Consider the following 22,235-nt stretch of genomic DNA (forward strand, 5'->3'; position numbering starts at 1 on the left):
TTAGTTTTGAACCTAGACCTGTGCAGTAGACTTGAATTTGGGTTTAACAGTGGGTTTGAGGAATTGGTACTGAACAGGAACTGAAGTTTACGTACATATTAAATACGTATTTATAACACTGAGAATAAAGCATTACCGAACAATCTTTTCAAACAATATTCAAATGATCTTCAACCATTTATACACTATAGAGTATTGTTTTAAGCAGCATTGAAGTCTTATTTGTGTGTAGGCATTAAAATAAATCAATTCACTTCGTATTCATTCAAATGGAAATTAAGAGTTAGTGTAGTCTTTAAAGACACTTAAAAGACAACTAGAGGACTTCCATTCAGTGTCATTCAGTTTATTTTTTGTAAGAAGCAATGCACAGTGCAAATTGTAGACAGCAATTATGCTTTTAGGTGGTTATTTACTAACAATTTTAGGCAATTTTAGAATCCAAACAATGGAAAATTGCTTGTACAAGGTGAGTTAACTGCTTTAAGCATTTTGAAATGTCAAAGATGGCTAAACAAATACAATGCAGAACATGCCCTCTGTTGGTCAAAAGATGTTGGTGAAAAAAAAATTAGGGAGAGACCAGAAGGCACCAGAATTGTGCACCACTGCTGTGATATATAAAAGCCACATCTCCCAGTTGCAAGTCACTGTCAGTCACAATAGGCAAGACAACAACAATAATGCACATCTCTATAGTGCCTTTCATCACAGGGATCCCAAAGTGCTTCACACACACACACAAAAATGAACAATTAAACTATTACATTAAAAACAGTCTAATTCAAATGTAATAAAACAGAAATCAAAAAAGCGACACAAAAATGTGATTTTAATTGTAAAAACTAAGATAAAAGCTAGTTTATAAAAACAGAGTGTAAAAATGTCATAAAAAAAATCCAGCACCACCAGAACCTTTGCAGACCTATCCCTTAATAAACATATTCCTAGGAAAAGTGATCAGAAAATGATGATCTGACACGGATCTGCCCAGCATGGTGTCCAGTATATTCCTGTATGTGTCAGGCATATGTATCAGCAAACTTTAGCAGCAGTACCAGGGTGCAGAATTCAAGAAGAGTATATTATTATTATTATTATTATTATTATTATTATTATTATTATTATTATTATTATTATTATTATTATTATTATTATTATTATTATTATTATTATTATTATCTATCATTCATCTTCATTCAAGAGGTTAACAATCAAGCTGCACCACTACAGGCTCTTGTATTTGTCTGAAACAAGCATCACTATATTGGACTGGAGCATCATTGCTTTGCCAGGTCTTATCTTCTTAGTTACTTTTAAAAGGAACACACCCTTTAATTGATATTCAGTTGGTCTACATGGTTAACCAATTAAAGGCTAATTAAACAATTAGGCTGAGCATGCGCTCCTTCCTGTTTCGAAGAGTATTTATATTGCTCTCTGACCTGGCGTCTGTAACTTGAATGCTGTTTAGGTTCTGAAGACTGGAAAGGAAAACATTTCTTTAAATTTTTTCAGGAGGAAAGAGCAACAGGCCTTTCTTTTCAGAAGCTGCGGTGGCATTTTTTAACATTGCTATACAGCTTGGGCTGAATTGAAAATGGTTCGATCTGGCTTGTTTTGGTCTGGTTATAGTTTCCTAGGGTAATACTCTGATATTGTAAGTTAATATATCAATGCTATTGGTGTTTCTCATCTTTATAAATGTTTGGGAGTGTTTATATTTGTCCATCTCCTTAAATGGATGGCAGTCACTCATCTGCTGTGTATAATTCTGCATACACTGGTTTTATTTGCAGATCAATAAAATGGTTCAAGGGCATTCTCAAAAAGGAGAAGTCAGATATTTTCATAGCTGAATTGATACATAACTGACTTTATTAAAAAGATTGAACAGGTCTGAAAAATATAAATATATTCTATAGCTAAAGGATGCATTGAGTGTACTTGGAGACATCTCCTAGCTGGTACAAAATCCTTGATTCCAGCTTGGATTTGATCCACTTGGAAGACTGTTATCACCTTGTACGTTCGAAACTCCCTGTAGTTATTGCTTAAAGTGTAATATCTTCAAATTACTTGATGATTAACTGCTTTAGGTTGATTGGTTCATTTAGAACAGAGCTGGAACAAAGACCAGGACTGCAAGGGCCAGCTATGGGCACCCCTGAGCCAAAGGGTTTATATTTGTAATGGTCAACAGCACCATCTAGTGCACAGCAGTGTATTGCCAGCAAAACAAAAGGAAACTTCCACCTAATGTGGCATATCCCTTCTCACTGTATTACTTCTATAATGACACTACGGGAATCTAAAAAAGGGATCTAAAAACATGGAACAAAGATAATACAGTATGCAATGTATTTTACTGAGCATATATAACATTGTCCAGGGCATTTCTGCTTGTGTTGCTAGCGTGTTATTCCGGTATTCCAGTAGTATGTTAATTATAATTTCCAAATTAAAGGAAACACTTTGTGTATGCGTACTGTATGTTAGTAACATAAAATATTTCACAACACAAAATATATACCACAAACAAAACAGTCTTCATTTAATTAGATTTTAATAGTTTTGAGAGAGGTAGAAAAAATTGAATATAGAACTATACTACAAAACATCCAGTAACATTCTTTGTGGTTTAAAGAGAAATACTCTTAAGGGCCACTAAGGGGCAGTGTGGGACCAATTATTTATACACTATACTGCCTAACAGCAATTTAAAACAGTTTAATGAGGATATTTTAAATTCGCTATAGCTCAAACCTCTATAACAATACGAACTGGAAACAATTACCGTAAACAGCCCTACTTTGATTCGGTGTATACACTAGTTCAGGGATGTATTTATTACATTCACTGTAAAATATTAGAAGCTTCATGTGTGTATCCCTATAGCTGGGATAGGAGTAAAAGGTGCAAATTGCTTTAAAAATTAACAACAAAAGATGTACCTTTTATATGTTTCTTACAAAATATTATCAGTATACAAAAAGGCCCAAAAAAGGGGAGAGGGAAAAGAAATAAAATAGCTTATATATTGCATTTATAACCCCTTGCTGCTGCAGGTAGTTGGCTGTTTGGTTCATAGTGGAAAGAAAATGAAAAACCAACAATCTCTGGAGAGGATGCAGCAGAGTGCACAGAACACTACACTATGGAAACCTATTGTAGTGGCAAAATGAACATGATAGTGGCAACTTTAATGATTGGTTGTGTGTGGTTAAAACCATTATAGGAACAATAATAGCATGCAGCCTTATTGGTTTGTTCACTGAAAAAGCCTCTTTTCCACTCCAGGCGTATCTACACACAATGTGAACAGCAGACTCATGCCTTTACGTTTGAGGTCGCTGTTTCAATGTTGCTGTAAGTCTCTGAATGGCACAGGTGGTAATGGCCTCAAGAGTCAATTGACAACATGCAGGATTTTTTTTTACAATTTGTTTTAAAAGCAGTAAGTTTGCTTTTCAATTTCCTTTTGAGCACAAGATTCAGATTTGTTAGTTTGGCTAGGGTTTTTATCGATTACATCAGACTTATTCAGTGGACAAATCAATAACCTGCATGGAGGCACAAGGTTAGGCATTACAATGAAGCCCCTTTAGATCACACTGTCTGGTCCATTAAATCATATTTTCCTAAATGTGTTTTCAGAATTCAGTGGTTGGGAGCCTCTCACAGCAAATGCTGTTTTTGCTACATACTCTGTTGATTGATTTTCCATACATTTTTTTTTAAAGGGATGATCTTCAAGAATCATTAGAAGCATCCCGTGCAGGCAGCCATGGCACAGATCTCACAGATATCCTCATGATCAGCCACTGTTCCTGGGGAAAAAAAGAAAAGAGAAAATATTGTATTTTTACACATTGTGAACTCTAATAGTCATCAATAAGATCCCATATAACCAATCGTTTTTCACACCTTGTCTTAAATAAGGTATTAGGATCCAACATGATGCCATCTAAAGCCCTACAACATGTGCAGCTGTGGGAGTTCAGATGCTGTCTTAATACCTGTGCACAATAGAAGAGTTATTTTGAATTGACACACTTTTTTAAATCAGATCCATACCTCGTGACAGCAGACAATTCAGAGAACCTCATTTGGTCTCAAGTTTCTTGTTCCGCTATACAAACTTGCACATAAATATGGGGATTACAGAATTGTGAAATGGCAAGGAAGTATATAAAAGAGGCATATCCCTTTTGAAAGCCATTTTTATCAAGATGGACTAAGCATACAGAGTTGTGTTGAGGTCATAGTAAGAGATTGATTGGCAGGCAGGCAGGCGCTATTTGAGATCCAACAATCTTAAAAGTGACAGCTATGCAAGTCTGGAACACAGCTTCCCTGACTCATTTCTTCGAAGGAATTCACTGGACATGATCAAGGGCTGCGTAGAGGAAGAGACCACAGGAATTAATAATAGAGATATGTGCTTATAACTTAGAGAAGAGTAAGGAGATTCCCCTTGCCTTTCTGAGAGCCGCCCTTGCGGAGGTGAGACCGAACCATTCGGTCTCCAAGGCTGGGAAGCAATCGATACTTCCCCCAAGGGGGAACTAGAGGAGAGAATGGAAAGATGACAGTGATAGATAAATTTGGGGTCCCCCTTAACTTGCGGAGGACAGATCCAGTGGCGGCTGGGGTTCTAAGGTTGGGAAGGGAGCTTCACTTACCCCCGAGAGGGAGATCGCTGCAGAGGCAGGCACAGTTGCAGAGGAGGAGAGCCGAATAGAAGAGGAAGAGTAGTGGAGGAGGAGGGGAGGATGGTGGAAAACAAAATAAAAAACACAAGACAGAGAGCAAACTCAAGACTTGTGGTTTAAATAGGGGATTAGCCGATGTTATTGGTAGGAGGGAAGTAGGGGCAGGAGTCCTCGTTCATGCTCCCCAAATAACACACAAGTTTACAATTAAAGTTAATCAGTAAGGAATATTTCTGTGCAATTTAAACACCTTGTAGACTAGACGCATTGTAGGGTTTTCCTGTCCTGGCTGCCCATGGTTCTTTTTATATTCTTTTTTTTATCTCTTATTGGGTTCCTTCTCTTTTCTGGACCTGTAAACCTTTACGACTCTGACTGATTAATGGAGAGGCATTATTTGTTTATGTTTATATGCCAATTGAGCCCCTTTTTTTGGCCTATTGCTGGCTTATAAAATGATCTGATCGACACAAAATGATCATTTCTTTAATTTAAAGTTTTCCGGAAATGTAGTTTTACAAACCAGCCGCGGGCCAAACAAATAACTTATTAGTGCTCCTCGTCGGTTTCTTTCCAGCACTTTCCTCCCCTTGGTAACTTCACATCTTGGATGTGTAGTCCTTGGTAACATCTGCCATGTGATTTTAGTTCTGAGTGGGTCAGATTCGTTAAATCTTTTTACTACTGGAATGTGTTCCAAATACTAAAGGGGCTGAAGCAATCATAGTGGACAGCCTAGAGCTCCGTTATAAAGATAGCATACACTTTTGCAATAGAGGAAGCTGGTTCCACCAGTATTTGCAATGCAGATCTTGGTGCAAAATTATGGGTCAGAGCATGCCGCCCCCTGCAGGTGGTGTTGTGCACCGCCCCTGCTAACACTCACTGAGTCTGGAGAAGACCATGGACGCGTCTGTGCTCTGGCACACTGCTCTGAACTCCTCTGGCAGGGCAGGGTTGGTACACAGCACTGCAGAGCTGGACATGCGAGATCTTTTCAAAACAACGCCATCCATCAAATCCTTCAACTTCTTCACAGCCTCCAGAGAGAAAGTGAAATCTCCATCCTGGACATGGGGAAAGAACAAGAGATAAGTAGGTGGGGTTTGCCTAGGAGGGATGGTGAAAAATATAAACACATTAGAAAAATAAATATTTTTGCCATATTGTCAGTATAGTGTACAGTAGTGTCGTAATTTGCAAGTAATTCCCAGTTTCACACTGTTTACAGTCTAAAATGATGTTAGATATTCAAATATATTATTAGTCTGTTATAACTCTACATTGACATGCCTCAAGATCAGGAGCCAACCTATCCACATGTTGATCCTTGTATCACATATTAAAACCATTTTTGATTACAAGATAGCATTCAATATTTCTCCAGTTAACCCTAATGCAGCGGTGATGGACCTTACATTTGATAAAGAATAAAATAGAGGATTACAGAGACTGATCTATTTTATGTAGAAATAATGAAGTCTGATATGGGTGCATGCATGTATACTAGAGTATAACCTGAAAATGCTGTTACTTCTTTGGTTCCACATATTAGCCAAGCGGCTGGGTCTGATTATATAGCTGGTGTAAAAATGGTTACAGATGAGTGTTACTATACAACAGCATGGGAAGTTGTTACAGCAGCATTTGTAAAACACCATGGGCTAGATTCTAAAAGCTATTTACTCCAAATTGACATTAGCTCATTTTGGAAAAACACGTCCTAAAACAAATAAAAAAAAAACAGCTTAATACTTAATTCCAGGCCCTGCATGAACAGCCTGAGTTATTTATTCCTGGTTTGGTAACTTTATTTGGGTGCGTTTCTCATTGCTGAACAAAATGTGCGAATGACGAATAAATAGCTTTGAGAGCTAAGCCCCATATGAAAGGCTTGTGGGTGGAATTCTAATATATATTCACTGGGCTCTTTCCTTAAGTGCTCCCTTGCATAAGCCAGTTTAGAAAGAGCATATTTGAGAAAAGAGTGAAAATCAGTGAGAAATCCACCTACAAGGCCTTCACGTGTCAGTTTGCATGATTAGACAGTTAAATACCTTGGATGTTTTTTTCTCCTGCAGTTTACTTTTGTTTGTTTTTAGTTTGGCACCATACCTGTACTGTATTTGCAAAGATCCTCACTTTAATATCTGCAAATATATTACAATATTGTGAAACCAAAATATGAATAAAATGCAGTGTTTTGAATTACCGCTGGACTACAGCACCTAATTCATTCAATTGCATTTCCTGACATGTAGTCTATAAATTGACTGAATGTTGAGCAATACCATATCAACTCAATTAAAGTAACTAGAGCTAACACAATCATTTGGTAAATGCCAAGTGTCCATTCACTATGCCTGTTTTACATGTGCAGTTTTGAAAGAAACATATTTTCATTTTTAAAAACAGACATCTGGTTCTACTTTAGGTTAAAGAAAGTTCTTAGTTTACTTGTGGCTTGTTAATTTAATAAACTATTATTTACCATGGAGAAAAGAGTTCATGGCACAGTATTTACTGTTAGACTAGCTGAGAAACACTGGCCAATAGGACACCTACCCACATCGTATCTGCTTTTATGGGGGCCCTAAACATTTCACAACAGTACGATCACGAGAGACATTTTGTTCAGATGCACCAATCAATGGATAGGAAAGGTAGAGTGCTGCAGTCAACTTCAAGGACAAATGTACCCAAACATTTTTTTCAAAAAATAGGAAAAGAATATACAAATTAATATAACTTTGTAAGATATCATTATTTAACGCAAAAAAAAAAAAAAATGTTATTTTATTACCTTTTTACTTTATTTATATTTATTTTTTGGCACTATAATGCAATAATGGACCTTCTTTGTTGGCTTATTGCCTGTTTGAATATTAGTTGTTTTGGTACAGTAAAAGAATGCTGTTAAACGACAAAAACAAAACTAAAACGGGCTTTTAATCTGTTTTATATGCAGATTTAAATGAGTAATTTGGATTTAAAATGCAATATTCTTAATGTAAATTAATTCAGGTTGTTTGAGCAATTGCAATAAGAGCCACTATAAAAAGGTAAGGGGGTGGAAGCTACTCTTTAAAGGACACTCAAGATGTGTACCAAAGTTTTCACTTTAGGTAATGCTTTGAAGAAGTTAATACTTTGTATACAGTTCTTGTTATAAGAGACATCTTGTGCAGTTCGAAGCCTGCAAAGCTCATTTTCTGAACTGTGGAACTACGTCTTGTGATCTCAGCACTCAATTTTTCACATATGATTGATGGTGATTTTTCATACGCGATTTATAAAATACATGAAGTGATATTTATAAAAACCGAAAACCATTCATATTGTAGTATTATTTGCATTTACTGTAAACTGTACTGTATTTAAATATTAAGCTTGCATCTCCAGCCTGAACAGAAGTAAATACAGGAAATGATTATAACTGAACTTACCAGTCTCCTAAGACTTTCCTAAACTAATCATTAATGACATGTTCTGTTAATTTCAGTATTAACTGCTTTGTAAATCTGAAACGCAGTTAGCAGCTGTGGAGTTTATATGCACAGTTCCTGAAAGATGGCATTATTTTTTCAGTGCCTGATTTTTTGTGATAACTTTTAAAAAGGTGCCAGTCGGTTAGTTTGTATATTTATGAAAGTATGTACATATAAAATAACAGTATATTCACATGTATGTGCAATTAAACATTTTAAGATGAAGCCCTAAAAGGTTCCTATTATTATGGATAGCATGATTAACAAGCATTAACATTATTTCTCACTGGTTACCTTCACAAAATAATAAATGTATTATTTTTTAATTATTTATACATATATATGGTTTGAAAATAACAAGATTTCTTGACAAATTCTGAGAAAGATTATCTTCCGCATCGTAGCATTAAAAGGTTTTGGCACATTTCTACTGTGCCACCAGACTAGCAACCAAAAACTCTCAGACACATGGGATCCATTCTCAGATTGTCATCTGGAGTTGACACGGGGTCTTGAGCATTTGAATTCAGCAACACGTGACACTTCCTACAGTGTTAAACTGAAGTCTGTTTAACCAAGAGATCCTGTGTAATAATGTATTATTACAGCAGCAATGAATCTCAATATTTCTTAGTGGTATCAGTCTTGGCAGTCATCTTGGCAATATTTTTTGGAGTAAAATTGACTAATGTTGTTTTTTAAACCAGTAAACTGATAATATTTGGGGTATCATTGAAGAAGGAGGCCATTCGGCACCATCAGTGCTTCTCCAGTTCCTAGTAGCTGACTGATCTCAAAACTTTGTCAAGTAAAGTCTTTAAGGATCCCAGTGATTCAGAATCAACAACATTTCTAAGTAACCCATTCCATACCCTTCCCACTCTGTGTATAGAAGCGTCCTCACTTAATTTCTAACTGTGTCATCTGGTCCTGGTATTAGGCACTTATAAATCTTCATGTTATTATTATTTTTAGAAGTACTAAAAGAAACTGAATGTTTTTCTCAATGTTTTCAAAATAATCATTTAATCATATATTATATATTTTTAATTATATTAAAAAAAGGCACTTACTTTCACTACAACAGCCTCTGAAAGCACAGAGAGTGTGGAAAAGCAGACAATTGTTGCCAAAAGAACTCTCATTTTGTATAGCGGTAATTTGCCTTGGGTCTCTGGGTGTCCCTCACTGAATCAGTCTCTTGGTTGTCTCTCCTGTTTGCTGTCTGCCAACCTGTTTTTGAAGCCTAACTCTCCAGTTCTTTAATAACCCTTCTTAGCCGCTATTGGTTACAGGCTAATATTTAACGTGGTTAATGTTTAACTGTGGTACGAAACTTTATCATGTCATAAATTGGGATTACTATATTGTAGGGGGTTACTGGTGAAACGGTTTGTTTAGTTGTGCAAACCAAAAACCAAGTAACCTGACTCACTGCAGTTTCACAAGCAGACACACTGTAGTGATCATTGTCTGTGGTTTTATATTACACAATGGACAATGCCTTTTTAAAAACTGTATACTTCACCAGATCATTCATTCCGAGTTATATCGCACCCCTAGAGCCTAGGGCGAAACTGGTACATTACACAAATGGTCAGTTTTGAGATATGACTAAACATCCTCCTGGTCTCCTGGAACGAGATTTCAAGCCGTGGATCCTGATAAAGAGGCTTTGTGCTCCCTCTGCATCACAATCCTTCCCCAGCCTGCTTTTCAGGAATCTCTCTGCAGAGTACCCGTTCAACTACTGGTCCCGCAGACCCTATGAGATATTTCCTTATTTTGACTTGCAGAATGTAAATTCAATCTGAAAAAAAAAAAATCTCTGGAAATGTGATGAGTCTGTGTGTAAACCTCAGGCTCTGTCTCATTTTTTTTCAGTGTTCCCTGGCTGTGTACACCTTGTAAGAACAATCACACAGCTATTTCTTCTTGTAATGCTGCAAGGACTGGCACCAAGGCAAGTGTTTTTCTTTAGGGGGAAAAAAAGGGTTTTAAATTAGATTTTGGTGGGATTTAGTCCCAGTGCTTCATCTTTCGCACAAAGAGCTGCACATTAAAGATGTCACTTTTAAAACAAATCAGAAATCGGACAAAGAAGGCTTATTTCCGAACAGCAATATGCTCTCCTCCACTATCGGACTCCTCTTTCCCTTTTGCAGCTCTGCACACGTAACTAGGGCCCAAACAAAACCAAAGAAAATAAAATAAAAACAGTATATAACATTTTTATATTCTAAAAGTCGATAAACCATTTTTTTTACAAGATAGCATACACATATTCAAATAGTTAAGTTGGACCAAAACAAATACTTTAAAATCCTATGTTCATTGGTTTCAAATGATCATGCCGTATCCCCTTTTGAATGAAAAAAAAACCAAACAAACAAGAAAAAACAAACATAGAGATACATTATAACTGGAATATTTAGACAAAATATTCACACATACCAGTACAAATTCAAATAGGAAAATAAAGATAACTTTAATTTGATAAACTCAATGGTAAAAATATACACACTTTTAGGCTACAAGACTTGACCCCTGACCTTGACCCCCTCAGACTTTCCTGTTAACCGTGGTAACATAATGCAGACTTTAAAAAGCCAGGCCTGCTGCCAGAGGTGCCCAAGAGCCCCTTTCCTAAATGGAAGGATTTAACAATTGGAGAAAAACAATATTTTTAACATCCCAATAAGATACCAGAATTGCATATTAGTCTGAAGAAACCCTGTCTGTCCATTTACAAGAAAAACTTTGCTTCTTTGTTGATGCAGGCTAATGTAGCAGCACACTTTGTTCTCCAAAAGGAGACGGATACAGCAGTGTGTACACATTTTAAATACCAAGGTTTGCAGATTGATCCTTTGGTAAATATGCTTCAGGTGCACGGCCTTGGTAACTGAATTGAATTGCATGAATTGAGAACCGACTGTCATTTCAGAATCTTACCTTAGACGGATTAGAAACATATGTTATATAAAGGATATGGCAGGATAACTGAACTTGGCAATTGCTATGAGTTAAAGTTCTGCAGGAATATACTGCAGCTCCCCTAGCTCATTCCATTGCACTGTATGGTAATCTATTACTTTTTACAAGGCAGTACAGCGCATCTCGCTTCTGACAGGTGAGCTGGATGTACTTTCTATGAATGCACCTTTTTGAAGTGTTGAAATAGCCTAATTTAGATTAAATATTACTTCAATTGCAGCGTCAAATTAAAACATAAAATCCAGTTGTGATCTGGATGGTGGCAGAGGTGACATCAGACCAGGAAATGAATCCACAGCAAGGCAGTTCTATTGGCAAAACTGAATTGCTGCAGCACTCAGTGCTTTTATTAAATAAATAAATAAATACATAAATAAATAAATAAACAAAATAAACAAATAAAAACAAAAAAAAAAAAATAATTTAATTATATAAATAAATAAATAATAATAAAAAAAAAAAAAACACTGATGTAAACAAAAGGTCACAAGGGCCAAAACGACAGGGCACAATGAACACAAATAAAATGCTGGTGTAAATATACCCTCAACTCTGTATTCTACTGCTGATTGTGTAAGTATAGCCTTGCAATTACACTAGCTGGTAGCCCTAGGTGGAACTTGAACCACAATTGAATTGCATGTAACTTATGTGTCGTGGTTTAGTTCCAACGCAGAGGTTTTATTCATAAATTTCAATACAGTAGATTAACTTTGTGTCTGTTTTTTTTACTACTGCATTTAATGTATTTTATAGCTGCTCTTATCTGTAATATGATATTTTGTAACCTGCTACTTTGTAATGTGATACTTTGTAACAACACACAATAAAAAGTCACTGATTAATGTTTACAGGGCTTTCATTTTGGGAACTGTGTTTGTTTTCAAGAGTAACGCAAGGAGAGGCTCTACATAGCTCAAGGCCATAAAGTAGGAACGGTGTCTTTGTTTTGTACAAGTGGATTGATGCAAAGACATTAATTAAACAAAGGCCTGCAATAAAATGTGTTGCGATTCTTACACACTTCAAAATGAGAACAGAAACACTTTGAAAATTCTTTAGGTCACTCATGTAGGGTTTTGAGGTACTTCAACTTTCCTTTCCAATACATGATTGGTGATTTTAAATTGAAACCAAACTCTGCAGTCAGTAAATTAATTAAATATTGTATTAAACTTGAAGACTTAGGAAGTTTTACTTTTTCTATGAAGCTGACTTTAAACTATTCTGTTTTTATGCTGTACAGTATGTTAGCCAATATATTTATTATTAGGGGTGATTTTTAATTTTGTTTTTTTATCAGAATATTAAAAAAATATATATATATATGAAGATGCATTTGAAATAATTTTAATTTTAATGATCATATTCTATATTTCTCTTAAAACATGAATTCAAGCTTTTTGAGCATATTCATATTGTATGTGCCATTGTGCAAAATGCTGCATTGACAGACCATGTAATACTTCATAAATGCTACCTCTTGTGTGGTATAATGGACACTCTTGCTAGCGAAACAAAAATAGGCTGTCCTTTCTTTTTACTTTTTTCTTTTGGTCTCATCCGTTATAAAAGTTTCCCATAGTAAATGCACAGCAAAATGTAATAAAGCATAGTGAAAGAATGGTATAGGATAGGTAAGCACTGTACAGCCCAGAGCGGCACGGCAGAGCATATTAAAAAAAACATAGACAATCATGGTAAACTATGAGAAATGCATAGCAGAACCATGGAAAAGCAGGGAAAACATACTTGCCGTAGTAACCTTTTATAAGTGATATGCCATAAAGTAAAACATTATGAATTGTGTTGCGACATCTACAAGTAGTTACGTTATTAACTAGCTATTATTATTCATCAGTCCATGAGTCATGCTTGCAAGCAATAGCCAACCCCATAGATACTGTAGATAGATAGAGAAAAAAAAAACATTTGAAAACCTAGAACACTTCAGTGCATAAACAGATTGCTAGCATTTTTAATTTATGAAAAAAAAAAACACATTATTTTTTTTGCCATGTTCTGAAAGATATTTACTCCAAACCATTTGGTGAAAGCAAAACCCTATTTAATAAAGTTACTAGACAAGGAATATGCAAGTCAGACATTCAACTTAGGGGCATGCGAGTAGCTTGAAGTTGTTTCTCTTTAGTTTTAGAATTGTAAATGCAGTTTTTTCCCTTCAGACAAAAATAGCACAAACAATTTGGATTAAATGGATTAAACTTCTATCCCTATGTGAGACACGTGTCTGGATTTCTATATAATAACAGACTTTTGATCTCAAATACAGACGTGTTTATAGACTGCTACAGAAATCAACAAATATAGATTACTGCAAAATTCAAACCGCTATAAAAATAAATTAAAAAATCTATAAATGTATTCTAATTAAGAGGGTAAATAAAATAAAAAAAATGTTTACTTTGGGAGTTTAAGTGGGAAATACAAAAGGCACTGACACAGATATGGCAATTACTTTACAGAGACTTTAGAACAGATAGGGAAGAGAAAGCTGTTTTTTATTACACCTCACCTCAGCAGACAAAGGTTTATTCTCTGTTAAGGATCTCTGACATCAGAAAAATGTTAATGAGTAGCTCCACAAATGCCTGAAGCCATCATTTCACAATACTGCATTTTCAAAACAATCACAGGTTGAGTAGCTTGCATTCTGCCATGTTCAGTTATTCCTCACAGAAAATGTAACACATGTGATACCGTTATAATACAGGTGTATTAAAAAAAGAAAAAGAAAAAAAAAACACCCAAAAATACCCCACCTTAAATATAGCACAGTGGCTACTGTGTGGTACTGCATGAATTTAATAACACGTATTGGTGTAACAAGGGTGGAGGCTGGGCGCTAACCTGCGACCACGCACACCGCAAGAGAGTGTCTTAAACACTGTTCAAAATAGCTGTGCTCTTCTGCATTTGTAGACCTTTCAACCTCATCCCATCTGTGACAGTGTGGATTTGTTCTATTATTATCATTATTGTTGTTATTGTTATTATTTAAATGTATTTTGTGTGTGTATGTGGGGGGGGGGGGGGCTGTTTTATTATTATTGTTTTGTTTGGTAGGGAAGGAGTTAAAAACCTTCCCTGCTAGAAATACCTTGCCTGCGTATTTTCTTCCAGTGTTTTGTTTGTTGTTCTATTAAAGTGTCAGAGTCTTCTTCCTGGTAGAAACGCTGTCCTGTCACAGTTGGTGTTAGGTGGGGATAGCACCGCTAGATGCTCAGACAGGAAAGCTGCAGGTTTAAACACGCTTTTGCGCACTTTAATCACCAATAACACAACAATAAACAAAACATTGCAACAAAATAAAAGGGCATGGTGGCCAAAACAAACTGTTGAAACAAAACAATCTATCTATCTATCTATCTATCTATCTATCTATCTATCTATCTATATTGAACTCTGCAGTTTTAGATCAAGCCGTTGCTTTCACGGCTACATGAGCTCCCCTACACCCCAACAATTATGAGCTATAGACATATATTTACACAGCACCTCACAAAATCTTCACCTACTAACACCGACATAAATGATCTCCTCTCATTCTCCTAACACCCAACAACCCCCATTTCAGCACACAGCTGCCGTTTATATTGTCATGGCCATCCTTAAATTGGCCAACAATTAGCCAATTTGAAGTCACATTCCACACGAGTATTTCTGGCAGAGAAGGCTTTTAACTCCTCCCTGCCAAGTAAAAGAACAATAATAATATAAAACAGGGTTCCCACCCCCCACAAAAAAACATTTCAATAATAACAATACTGCTGATGATAATAAAACAAATCAAAATTGGGGCGGGCGTACCCCGTCACACCATCTTACTGAAAAGGAACAGAATCCGGTATGACAGTTCATCACCCTACACTGGCTGAGCTCCTGGGATCCGTTTTGTGTCTCTATTCAATCAAACATGGGGGGGACCTTTCAAACATATCAAAAACATTCTATTAAGCATTTCTCCTGGAAAGCTGGATTGAATTTCGCCATACTCTGACTCGATTGAATCCTCCATGTTGTCTTCTAAACTTCTAAACATCTAAGCTGATTTATAACACTCCTGTGTACACAGTGATAAAACCTGATCTCCCCCTCTAATCTCATATTGGAGAAATGAATGGATAGCGCTATGCATTTGCCTAGCACCGAGGGGTGACTCTCCTCTTTATCAGCCCTTTATCACCTGCACAGTAACTTATTGTTAAACGTTCAGATTTCAACTTGTTATTAACCTTTTCGTTGCCCTGGAAAAAGCAGCAACTTTACGTCATTTAACACTAGAACTACGAGGGGTCATTTTGATAAAGGTGCCTGCCAAAATAACAATGACAATACTAATAATGAAATCCAGAAAACATGATATTAAATCATCCCACTGGTAATTTTTTTCTTTATCTTATAGTCTGATATAACGTGTTTGTGTTACATGCTTATGGGAAACATGTTGAAATTGGCCATAAAGCAATTTATCGGTATTGTTTTGGAAGCAACACATGCACACGCACACACACACACACTTTTACAGTACTTTAACCTAAAATAACAATTATATGGCAGAATTGTCGTATTCAGTTTTCACCTCCATTGAAGCTCAAAGATGAAGGTGGTTTTAAATGGCTTTTCAAAGCATTATTTACAAAGAATAAATAAATAATGTTCATCCTAAGGGAATGGTTTCAAAAGAACAAACACATTTCAACCTAAAAGGTTTCTTGACAGTTCTAGAAATTGTTCAGAGCTCTGACATTATAGTAGGTGTAGGTGGAATACTACAGGTTTCGTGTATTATTTTCCCTTTTACAAGTCTTTTATATTTATGAAGGAGCCCTACTTAGCAACCCACTTGTGTGTTAAAAGGGTCATTCTGTTGATATACATTATGGAGGCTCTAAATACAGCTGTCCTCTTAAAGCATTAAAATAGTCTTTCCTGGCATCCTTGAGATGAGCTGATAGATTTTTGTCCCTGGCCCTGTCTGAAATAGTTTTCTATGTGTTTAAGGACTCGCCCTTTCACACTACTGAAAATGAAGTTTGGAAATCGGAGTTATCCTGCTAGTTCTAGTTGCTCAGTGAAAGCCTAAAAATGAATATCATTTCATTTTCTGATTTCACCATAATCACATTGGATTAGTTGACTAGTAAGCCTGGCTAGCTTGGAATGACTTGGCTAAATGTTAAGTCTCAACACATTTGCTTGATAAGAATGTTGCACTCTTTGGCTGAAAGCACAAGTCAGCAATTCCCAATCTGGTGGTACCCCAGCAGTCTGCCAGTGACACGCCAATGCACTTAGTTTGTGTTTGGGAATCTGTGCATTCCTTCTTCCTTCCTATAGTTTTTAGTACCATCTTGAGGCTGTCATAGAATATGGGATGGATAAAACCAGTTTTGATTTGTGGCGTTTTCTGCTCGTGTTACAAGTGCGCACTGAATTTACAGGTTAATAATTTTGAATATAATTCCAGTGGCTGACTTTTGGTACTCTGAACAGAAAACATTCTGAGACGGGAACAAAGGTCTTTTGATGAACCGGGGGATGAATCAGACCTCGATGAAGAAGCTATTGATTTTCAGGCCCTACGACATACACCAGTGAACAAAGCCAAGATGCTTCTAGCAGTTCTGATAAGCGCCCTGAACCAGTTAGTGCATTATTTGCTATGAACTCTTTCTTATCAAATCATTCTATGAAATCTTCGTCATTGTCACAAAGCACAGCTCTTTAAAGCCTGTTGATTTTTTAAACAAAATTGCAGGAAGGGATGCACAATGTGTGAGTTTCACTTAATGTTTGACCTGTCCTGGATGCATAAAATACAGCTGCAATGGGGCAAATCAATAGGCGAAAACATAAGGCTATGGCAGTACTAATATCTACTATTTTGGCTAGAAGACGACGTAGTGAAAACCATATATTACTGGAGACATGCATGTATTCTCTCTCTATTTAAAATAAACCTCTCTCTCTCTCTCTCTCTCTCTCTCTCTCTCTCTCTCTCTCTCTCTCTCTCTCTCTCTCTCTCTCTCTCTCTCTCTCTCTCTATATATATATATATATATATATATATATATATATATATATATATATATATATTAAAGATATAAGTAAAAGTGATGTCACATATAGAACACTATTACATCATGTAGGAATAAATCAGGGATTTGAATATAAACAATAACAAGTAGTTGTCATGCTGTCAAACACCTATAAATACCTCCAATGTTTTGATTCAAACACAGGACCCCTTGAGAAAGATATGTACAACATATCGAAACGTTGGGCAGCTGGCTCTTTGATGTCAGGGCAATATAACTATTGCCCTGACATCCTTATACCACCGGGCAATAGTTACATTAACCATACGTTAAAATAATAATAACACAACGCAAATACAAAATAATACATATGCACACAGGGGCAGGGTGTACCCCGTCACGCTGCCATATAACAATCTGCATGTTGCAAAATGCCTTGATTCCTGTACTTTGCGAAGTGGTAACAGTATGTGTTTAAGTTTGTGTAATAATTGTTGTTTATGATTCAATGCACAGTCTAGTAACTTTGTCCTTCCAGTCACACTATCTGCCAGAGGAAATCGTTTAGTGCTGGCTCAAGTCTAGATTTATGCATGACCTGTCTGGTTTTATTTGATAGGAGCCAAATGTGATTTTCCAGAATATTGCAAATCCCAAATTAATTTGTGTTCAGGTTTATCCCTAGTGTGAATATAGTTACTTAGCAGCTATTAACTCATTTTAAATGACAGTGCAGAATTACTTTCACTATCGTATTAGACAGGACAAGAATGGGGTTTCTCTGATGTTCTGAGCAACCTGTGAAATATCTAAAAAAAAATTGGGAGATCTTCAAAGCCTGTAGTCTAATTTTTAATGTAATGAAAAATGAAATGAAAGCATGAGAAGCTGAGGAGAGGCTCTTGTGTTTTCTGTGTCTGCCTGTGTCTTTATCTCATGGGTGGCTATGAGTTTCTTTGATACACATGGCAGATCAGTCACAAATGCACTGATTGAAGGGTCAAATTGGACCTTTTGGCACTTAAAAGCTTCAGAGTGACTCTCAGTGGTTTCAATGATCATGCAAGGATTTTCTTTTTTCTGCTTCCTTTTAATTACTTTTTAGTCACTAGGGTGTTGATTTAAGCGATATAAGCCGCCCCTGGATTTAGTTAAAGCATTTCAGTACAGCACAGAGAAATCTTAAAACGGTAGATATTTTGTTTAACAGTATTTTGAACCAAAATGCCTGCTATTTAAAACACTGATCACTGTGTGAAAATATGTCCCAGAAATGTGTTCTAACCGTATTTCCAGTGTCGTCATTATTAAGTCTCTTTTGGTTATGGATGAGTATCTGGATGAATTCTATGAACAATGGGTCCTGTCCACCTGCCTAATTAAAACAATATAAAACTGATACCTGATATCTACATGCTATTGTATACACTCTAAATACTGGCCAGATTTATCAATTTCATTACAAAGAAAACTGAGTAACACTTTATACTGTGTTTCTAATCACTGTGTATTTACTTAGTAATTACTTAATAATGACAATGTTATTATGCATAGTTACAATGTATTTAATAGGTCAAAAAGATTGTACAATATAACTCTAACCCTAACTCTAAACCTAACCCTAACCCTTTTCTGATACAACTGTGTAACCTAGATATATAGTGCAAAAAGTTTTATTATTATTATTATTATTATTATTATTATTATTATTATTATTATTATTATTATTATTATTATTGACAAAAAGATAAGAGTAGAACTGACTCAGTAACTGTAGCGATACTGATAACCAAGATTGACTCACTAGATTCCCAGGCACTGTAGTCTGAGTTCTAGTTAACTTTTGTAAGTGACTTCAAGGTCAGGAAATAGGTTTTCTTTGTTTCACTGGGTTTGTCTAATCGTGCAGGAACAACTTTAACCAGCAGCTCCAAGCAACATCCAGCAAACCTCTCAATAATTAATAAACCTTGCAGAAAGAGGAAGAGCAACGATTAACAATGTGAACTGCCACTTGCTAATAACATTCAACAAACACCCTTATAATTAATGTCAGAAAAATGGGAGCTTTTAGAAACAGCTTTATCCAAAAGCTTCAAACAACAACTAGAAACACACTCAATAGTCAATAAACTTTGAAGTCAGAGAAATGAACAGTGGCCTATGACAACTTGAACTGCCAGCTGAAAATAACACTCAAATACATATTCTGCTTGCATATTCCTATTATTATATGACTAAAGGATATTATTAATTATTGTAGAAAGATAAATTATATTCAATGTATGCTAGCTTTTAAAGATATTACCTGACTATCATTGCTTACTAGGTTGATGTGCTGATTTATGCTAATTTGATATTAACCTTCTTTTCTACTTTTGTGCCTTATTTTATTTACAAACTTTTGATAACATTTATCAAAGATATAACGATGTTGCATGTTTTATTGTGCAATAATTTCCTTTACAATCTTGAGCTCGTTTGGGAGAGGTTTGTAACTAAGAGTGCTGACTGAGTTAAACCATTACACATGCTAATTAAAACTGATATTTCTCAGAGTGACAGCCTCATGAAACAATTCCCTTCCAACAATATTGTGAGGGATATTTATAAATACAGACTGACAGGGAGGGGGACACTTATTGCCCAATTTACCACTCTGATCCCTTACATGCTTACAATACACCACTGACCCTACCCCTACACTTGCTGTGCGTTACCTTTACCACAGGAAGTGACACGGCATTCATTTACTGTTGCTATACATGTAACTAGCATTTATATAGTTCTGAAAACACACTGTTTTTTACCAAATGAACACCCAATTAAGAGATGCATTGCAGCTGTTTTACATTTAGTTATTGTGCAAATGTTCTCTCCAGCTGGTCTTGGTGTGCATTGCTCAAGGTCACCTGCCTACGAGCTGGGAACTTGTATATTAATACTATAATATATTTATGGATAAAACTAAATAAGACAACATTCTTAAAAATAAATATCTGTCTAGGCACCTTATAGATGGAGTCTAAGCCACATCATGTTAGACACAGTTCATGTCCTGAAACAATGGCCAGGCTGTGAATACACGATAAAGATGGAGCAGGTTGCAGGTTCACATGTCCTCGTGTGCTGCTAAGATGTACGGCTGTTTAGATAACTTGGGAGTTGTCTGAGCACTAAAACATAATTCCATTTTTCAAACCTAAGCAGTTGCCTTGATTATTGGTTGTCAGGTTTTGTAATTGCACTTTAATTAGAATTAGAAAGCATTTCATTACTAACACGAGTGTTTGACAAAGCTGCTACCTGGATGTGCCGCTGAGAAAACGCTCTAAGATGTTAAAAGCAATCAATTTCCGTTCCGGTTTATGGAGAAGAATAATCTTTAAAACTGTTAGAAAGAGCCAGTTTTATATCTATAGATGGCATGCCAACAAACAACAACAGCTCTGGGAAAGTGTTCTGAGCAGGCAATAGGCAGCTTCACAGCCCAATGAGTCCCATTATATTAATACATGTGCCTGTTCAATTCCAAGCAGTGCTTTTTATAGACAGATTGAAATGTGCTGGAGAACGCAGAATCGTCTGTTTCATTTCTTCTAACCTAGCTGGAGAGCTGAGAGTGAACGTTGTTAGTGTTTATTAAGGTTCGTGGAAAGGTGCCAGAAAGGGATGTTAGATTAGTGCTCATCATTTTTATGGTGCAGTGTAATGACAGCGCTAGAGAGCAGGCAATGGAGTGTTTAAACTAGTGCTCACTATTATTAAGGTGCAAGGCAAAGTAACATTCTTCTGTGCTATGCCTAACCCCAGCAATATTATTTCATTATAATTGCAGTCATATCTATAGTTACTATTCACACACTCTGAGTCACTAGTAAACTGTGGAACAAAACCAAACTCATACCCCTTCATAAGTCCATAGTAACCAGTCTGAAACTGGGTTTAAATGCCATATCACTGTATCATATTCAAATAACAGGTCCCATTTAGAAGCATTCTGAGCACAGCCTACACAAGCATAATCAGGAGTTGCTACAGTATGGGTGTATGACCTGTGAGTGAACAGAATACAGACGCTATCTTTTAGTATTTCTGCAATCCTCACTCCCATCAATCCTTCCTTATCCCCAGTCACTATGAATCCAGAACTCCTAGGAGTTGAGGTTAGGGAACTGATATTCCTGTCCAGAAAGTTGTTGGTTCATGTCCAGCTTTTTCACTTTTTATTTTATTTTTACCATGTTTTTCAAAATATTATTTTTTAGGTTGTACTTTTTCAGAGATGCCAAGGGTGCTCTGTGGTTTTAGATAAGTTTCTATGTAATGTAGTTTCATAGCTCCATAGCTGATTTACAGATATGACCAGGGAGTACTTGATTAGCAGTTATCACAAAAAAGCACAATTAAGTTAGGCTAATTTAATGCATTTTCTAAACAATCCTTGCTGTTCTGAAACACTTTAACTGCTAGCGGGAGGCCAATGTTTCTGATTGCTCAGACTGGCTCTGGAAATTAAGTCTGCTTTACTGTTAAGTGCAACCATTCTATTAGAAATCTCCAAGTGTGGTTGCTAACTACAGTTTATATAAAGAAACACCAAGATATGCACAATGTATAAAGTTTTCTCTAGCTGTATTGCTCTAAACTTCAATCTTTACTATTCATCTTTTCTATGTTGGATAGACAAAGCTGATGCTATCTGCTCTAATTTGGAAGGTCACTGGATAAACATGAACACCTTTGGGTCTATTTTAATGCTCTAAATGGTGGCGGATCCAAATACTGACGGTATTTCCACATGGGTTTTTCTAGTAGATGTGTAAATGTGTCTTTATTTGTTTGAATGGCTGCTTAGATTGTCCATATAATACAACACATTTATCCAGCACTAAACATCCATTTGATTGTATATAATAATACTTGGCTTGGCGTTCATTATGAAAAATACTTTTCATCACTTAAAACCAAGC

The 22,235-nt window shown here is 36.0% G+C and overlaps 1 protein-coding gene across 1 annotated transcript; it reads right to left on the bottom strand.

Moving 5' to 3' along the window:
* Nucleotides 1-2,549: 2,549 nt before the first annotated feature.
* Nucleotides 2,550-9,450, bottom strand: LOC121328488 (guanylin-like). The gene is made up of 3 exons (XM_041273173.1): nt 9,277-9,450; nt 5,602-5,782; nt 2,550-3,830 (listed from the first exon to the last, which is right to left on the bottom strand). The coding sequence occupies exons 1-3, from the start codon at nt 9,346-9,348 to the stop codon at nt 3,763-3,765; spliced, it is 321 nt and encodes a 106-aa protein (XP_041129107.1). The 5' UTR covers nt 9,349-9,450; the 3' UTR covers nt 2,550-3,762.
* Nucleotides 9,451-22,235: the final 12,785 nt, after the last annotated feature.

Source organism: Polyodon spathula, chromosome 16 (assembly GCF_017654505.1).
Source record: "Polyodon spathula isolate WHYD16114869_AA chromosome 16, ASM1765450v1, whole genome shotgun sequence".
Taxonomy (NCBI): domain Eukaryota; kingdom Metazoa; phylum Chordata; class Actinopteri; order Acipenseriformes; family Polyodontidae; genus Polyodon; species Polyodon spathula.